Source organism: Myotis davidii, unplaced genomic scaffold (assembly GCF_000327345.1).
Source record: "Myotis davidii unplaced genomic scaffold, ASM32734v1 scaffold221, whole genome shotgun sequence".
NCBI classification, from domain to species: Eukaryota; Metazoa; Chordata; class Mammalia; order Chiroptera; family Vespertilionidae; genus Myotis; species Myotis davidii.
The window spans coordinates 3,613,775-3,619,774 of NW_006293349.1; the positions used below are offsets into that span (position 1 = coordinate 3,613,775).

General features: G+C 43.1%; 1 protein-coding gene across 4 annotated transcripts in view; it reads left to right on the forward strand.

Annotated features, from left to right (window-relative positions):
• NAB1 (NGFI-A binding protein 1) overlaps window positions 1–6,000 on the forward strand; it is a 37,830-nt gene that overhangs the window by 20,809 nt on the left and 11,021 nt on the right. For all 4 annotated transcript variants that reach the window (XM_015566092.1, XM_015566091.1, XM_006767071.2 and 1 more), the window contains exon 4: window positions 4,930–5,019. In XM_015566092.1, coding sequence (XP_015421578.1) covers window positions 4,930–5,019 — 90 coding nt within the window. The remainder of the gene's footprint in view (window positions 1–4,929; window positions 5,020–6,000) is intronic.

Genomic DNA, 6,000 nt, shown 5'->3' on the forward strand with positions numbered 1-6,000 from the left:
TTTTCTGTGTACTCTAAGTCAAATTAGAGGTTCTAGAACTGTTTGTTTGGTTTGGAAAGCTGAGGCTGAGGTAGTAGTACTGGCTGTATAGGGTCACTACTACTCCCCTAAGACTTTTCCACATATTAGTGCTTTGTTTGTGTCTCCCTTTTGTGTGGCTCCTGAGGAGGGGAGAATTTCTGGCATGAGAAGAGATTAGGGAAAGTTCTATGGAGGAGACATCATTTGAGCTGGGTTTAAAAAGAAGGGTAGGATTTCAGAGGGTAGGAATGTGGGTTGGAGGTGGAGGGGCATTACAAAGACAGAGAGGTAAGAAAATACTGTGAGTGTTTAGAGAACATTGAGACCAGTTTGTCCAGAATATATGACTGACACAAAGGACTTCGTAAGTAAAACTAGATTTTAGAATTCTTTTAACATACTTGTTCATCTTATTTCATTTGAATATTTCTTTTGGGATTCTTAGCTTCCTGATTCTCTATTTAACAAAAGTAATAAAAAAATAAACTTAGTTTGTTGTAAAATACAACAGAGTCCTAATTATTGGGCCCAAATTAATGAGAATTTTTTTGTCTTTTCATCTTTATTTTTCCGAAGTCCTTGACAATGACGAATGAGCATACATGCCAAGTTGCTGACTTATTTTCATTTTAAAATTATAATTTTTACAGCGAACAAAAAGAAATGTAATGCCCAGTGGATAAAATAGAAATGACATCATAATAGACATGTAAGGGAAAGAAAAACATTTTCTTCTGTGCCATTACCAGCACATTATGATACACCAGTGAACTACGCCAGTGCCGTGTTCAGGCTCAGTCAGATGCTTTCTTGTTGCTGACTGCTTTCTGTTCCTGATCTCTTCGTGAAGGGCTGAGGGGGATGAAGTTTTTAAATCCTTGTCTGATTTTCCCCATTATGTTCTAGGTGGCTCCCCTTGAGGATAGTTAGTTGTTTGGTGTTACTGTTGGTGGTGTTGATGGTCGGTGTGCATGTTATGTCAAAGTATAATTGCTAGAAGGCATGAGGAGACCCCGAGGAAGACGCCTTCTCATGGGGAACCTGAGGGGAACCCTGACTTGGAGTGAGGTCTCTACGGGAGGCTCCTCCTCCTCCTCCCTCTGTCAGCGAGCGAGGTCTGGCCATCCTTCTCCTCCCCAGGCTACGGAACAGCTGCCCACCCGGGTGGCCGCCCTGTGTGTGAGTCCTCTTTCAGCTGACGTGAACATGGGTCAGAGGCCCCAAATCTAGCTCTGGGGACATGGTAACATAGCTACTTTGTTACTGAATCTGTTATGTGCCTGTCCCTCTATGCCAGTGATGGCGAACCTTTTGAGCTCGGCGTGTCAGCATTTGGAAAAACCCTAACTTAACTCTGGTGCCGTGTCACATATAGAAATTGTTTGATCTTTGCAACCATAGTAAGACAAAGATTTATATTTTTGATATTTATTTTATATATTTAAATGCTGTTTAACAAAAATCAACCAAAAAAATGAGTTCGCGTGTCACCTCTGACACGCGTGTCATAGGTTCGCCATCACTGCTCTAGGCATTTGAAATTCATTGTCACAAGCCTTCTTGTCTACCCTCTAGGAGGCTTTGTGATTTCCACTTTACAGCAAGGAGAGGCCCAGAAAGGCTCAGGAACTTGCCCAAGTTGCCACATTGCTGCCTGGTGGCAGAGCCAGGCCTTCCAATCTCGGTCTGATTCCTAAACTTCAGAGCAGAGGCCATTCACAAAGCGCCTTCGGTGTGAAGCACACCACGTACTGGCATTATACTTCCCACTGGTGCGCCATGGAGGCCAGTGCGCAGAGAAGAGTGGCAGCTACCATTTCCTTTTCCAAGGAAGCTTCTCTGGGAAACAGTGATAGGGTTTGAGGAGAAAACGTAATGTAAATTACAACACAAATAATATAAACTTAGCCTAAATTACAAACACTTAATATAAATATAAGGCATTACCATGTGACACACTAATTGTTTTGGGTGAGGAAAAACCGCGTTGGGAAGATAAATAGTAAATAAAAAATTAGCTTGCTTTGTTTATATTGTACTTATGACAGAAAGGATTTAAGACGGCTTGACAACTAGCAAAGGAGATGAAACATCAAGAGGCCAAGGCCCTGGCACTTTTACCTCCACCTCATTTTTTTGAAACATTAGTTAAAAGTGGATTCGGTTGCTAACCTTTTTCATAAAGAACGTGTTGCACTCCATGAACAAACCCTGTCATGCGTCCAGTGTTACAAGTGATATCTTAGGAGGAGGGAAGAAGATGGAAAAGCCGGGCTCGACTGGCGTGCTAGCTGACTACATGGGCTGTTACTGTTCAGATCTCGGCTGTGAGTTTTCTTGTTTCACTGAAATTGCTGGAGACGGGGCAGAGAGCTGGGAGGTACCGCATTCTTGATCCTGTGTGGGCTGGGAGTGCAGAGCAATCAGCGATGAGTGGATGAGAGAAGTGAAGTTTGTTAATCGAGGCCAGAAAGTCAGAGAATTGGGGCTTAAAGAAGAAAGCCTCAGGAAACATCTGCCACAGCTCCCGTGGGCGGGGGAGGGAGCCGCGGGAGGGGGAGAGGATCAGAACCCACCCACACCGTCACTGAGCCTGCTGAAGAGGAAGCTGGTCTAATTTGATGTCGATTCTTCCCCTCTGGATCAGAAAACAGAAGCCTTACAATCTGCTATTCATACAGAAAGTGTGAGTAGAAAAAAGGAAAATGCACGTGTGAGGCTGAGAGCATCTGCTGGGTGCGTCAGTTAAAGACGGCTCAGCAGTACATGGAGGCAGCTTGCTCGTGTTCAGTGGGAAGGTTGAGGGGTGGGGGTGAGGGTACTGAGGTCACAAACAGCACCCCACCCTGCATCTCCTGTTTTCTCAGTGCTCAGACGCAGAGCCTCGCCACTGAGGGCGTGCTGTGATTAATGGCAGCAGCCAGGAATAGGACATGAAGATAAATGGCTCGTAGCATGGTACCTCTGGTTTCCTGGGGAAAAGCTGGAGAGACAGAACAAAAGTCCTGCCCCGCACATAATGCGAAGAGCCCAGGTCTGGGGCACGGTCTCCCTTTTATTTCTGAGTCATTCCTCTTGGGTCCTTTTGGGTCCCTGGGACGGCCTTTACATGTCATGAGTGACAGCTCCTCCACCCTGTAGTTTTCCCACCACACGAACTGACTGCCAGAGGCTGTGGGGCACCATCAGAAGGCCCGGCTGCTGGGCTTAGGAACCTAAGTGGTGGGCCTGGAACATGGACCAGGTCTTTCTAATCCAAAGCTCCACCGCCTGGCAGTGAAGGTCCAGAGAAATCACACGCGACGTGGAAGAGTCCCTCAGAAATTCAGATGGAGACTATTGGGTAGCACCTTAAAGAAAGTTTACTTTGGATCTTTACCACATTGCATTTAACAAAATAAATTCCTGGTGGGTTAGAGATTAACCACACACACACACACACACACACACACACACACAAATAAAGGCTTAGAAAAACTAGAGGGTAGATTTGAATACTTATCAAATCTCTAAAGCAGAATCCTTTTCTAAACTTTATAGCAACAGAAGAAATCACAAAATAAAACACAATTATATGCAACTACAGTATATAAAACCTAAATTTTTGAATATCAAAACAAAAATAAATTGGCAAAAACTGAGAAAGCAACACCACCCAGTGCTGGCCAGAACTGTCAGATTTTGCTTACTAGAGGCCCGATGCATGGAATTTGTGCAAGAGTAGGCCTTCCTTCCCCCGGCTGCCAGCACTGGCTTCCCTCCAGCACCCGGGACCCAGGCTTCCCTCACAGAGGGAGGCCCCGCCCACCCACCACAGCCCGCCAATCAGTCGCAGCCACGGCGGCTTGCCTCTACCCTCACAGTCCCGGCTTCATCCAGAAAGTCATTCAGCTGTCCACTCTAATTAGCATATTACAGTTTTATTATAGACGAGAGGCATGGTGCACGAAATTTGTGTGTGTGTGTGTGTGTGTGTGTGTGTGGTGTTCCTCAGCCTGGCCTGCATCCTCTCCAATCTGGGACCCCTCGGGGGATGTCTGACTGCCGGTCCCTGCAGGATCGGGCCTGAACCGGCAGTCGGACATCCCTCTCACAATCTGGGACTGCTGGCTCCTAACCACTTGCCTGCCTGCCTGATTGCCCCTGTTTCTGCCTGCCAGCCTGATCGCCCCCTAACCACTCCCCTGTTGGCCTGATTCACGCCTAACTGCTCCCCTGCTGGCCTGATTGCCCACAACTGCCCTCGCCTGCCGCGACCCACCTCCTCCATGCCACATGGAGCCACGGGAGCTGCAGCCTCACTGTGCAGAGTAGCCACCGGGCCCTGTCTCTGCTGTACGTGCAGCCATCTTGTGGCGGGATCGCACGCAAGGGCACTAGGACCACCTAGGCTTTTATTAGTATAGATGATATGGCAAACCAGTGAAAGGCCCTTGTAGAAAGTATGCGGAAAACATAAAAATGCTCATCTCTCTGCAGTAATTCTACTTCTGGGAATCTCTGAACTATGTGAAATACTATTTCCATGGAAATATTTTTGCAGTGTTTTTCAAACCAAAAATAAGGAAAATAATATAAATGTCCAATATGGGGATAGTGGTTAAGTAAGCAAATCACTAGATGAAAAGTTATATGAAATGTTATATAACCATTATTATCATGGATCATGAATTCTGCCTTCCAATGTAAAATAGTATGGATGTATAAATCTTTTTATCTTTTTCATTTATGTTTTTATTGAGGTTACAACTGTAGAATAAGGTAGTTGTACCATAAAAGACAGAAATGAAACATTGTGCATTGAAATCTTACTTAAGGTGGTTGTCTTTGCTTTATTTTCTGAGCTTTAGATCATGTTTATTTATTTAGAAATTCTAAGTAAAAAAGGACTTATTCTTCGATCTACAGGATGGGTTTCCAGATTTCCAGGACTCTGTGCAAACCCTCTTCCAGCAGGCTAAAGCTAAGAGCGAAGAACTCGCTGCTCTCAGTTCCCAGGTAGCGTAACCACCAGTTCATAGCTCATAAGAATATCTGTAAGTTGAAAAGTAAATGGCTGCTTCAACTGGCTCCAGTTTTAAGCATCCAAGGACTGAATTAATTTCTGGTTCTTAAAATGTCATCCGATCACAGCTGTGTCAACAAGATAGCAATAACAACTTGGTTTGCTTTGGTTGATGAGCAGAATCTTTTTGAGCAGAATGTGATACGGTGATACTTATTTATTCTTTGTAGTTTTGTAGGAAGTAAAATAGATTCTCTCCCTAAGAAAACCCAAAAGAAATAATTTGATACCAGTAAATCAGCCATCCTGACTATGTCTGTGTGAAATATAATTCTGAGATAAAATAGTACTAGTTTTCAATAAAATATTAATAGTCGACTTTATAGCTTTTGTTAATTATTTCAATTAATGTGTAGTAACAAGTGTTAATACGCAGCTTCAGGTACTTTTGCTATTATTTCATTATGTACACTGAAATTAACATTTTAAAAAGTCATTTCTGCAAACAGCACCTTTTGGAAAGTACTGTAAGTTTTATTCCGGCTGATCTTCTCCCTAGTGGATTAGTGGTGCCAAGTTTTGTTTTTCATGTTAAAAGGATGAAAAATATATTTCCCACTCAGAATTCTTACTGAAATTTTATCAGTTAATTCAAATGAATTGAAGTTATAATTTCTTTTGATCTGGTTTATGAGCATTCGGAAAAAATAGTAAAAAACTTGTATCCTATTCATTGAATTAATATATTTCCTATTGATTTTTACCATTTTGAATCAGGATTGTTTGTAAATGATTTTATATAGCAGTTTCCTTATATTACTCTTTTATATAGAATGGTAGTGATTCATGTCTATAATTTTTAACATCTTTTTATTGATTTCAGAGAGGAAGGGAGAGGGAGAGAGGGATAGATACATCAATAATAAGAGAGTCATTGATCTGCTGCCTCCTGTACGCCCCCCACTGTGGATTGA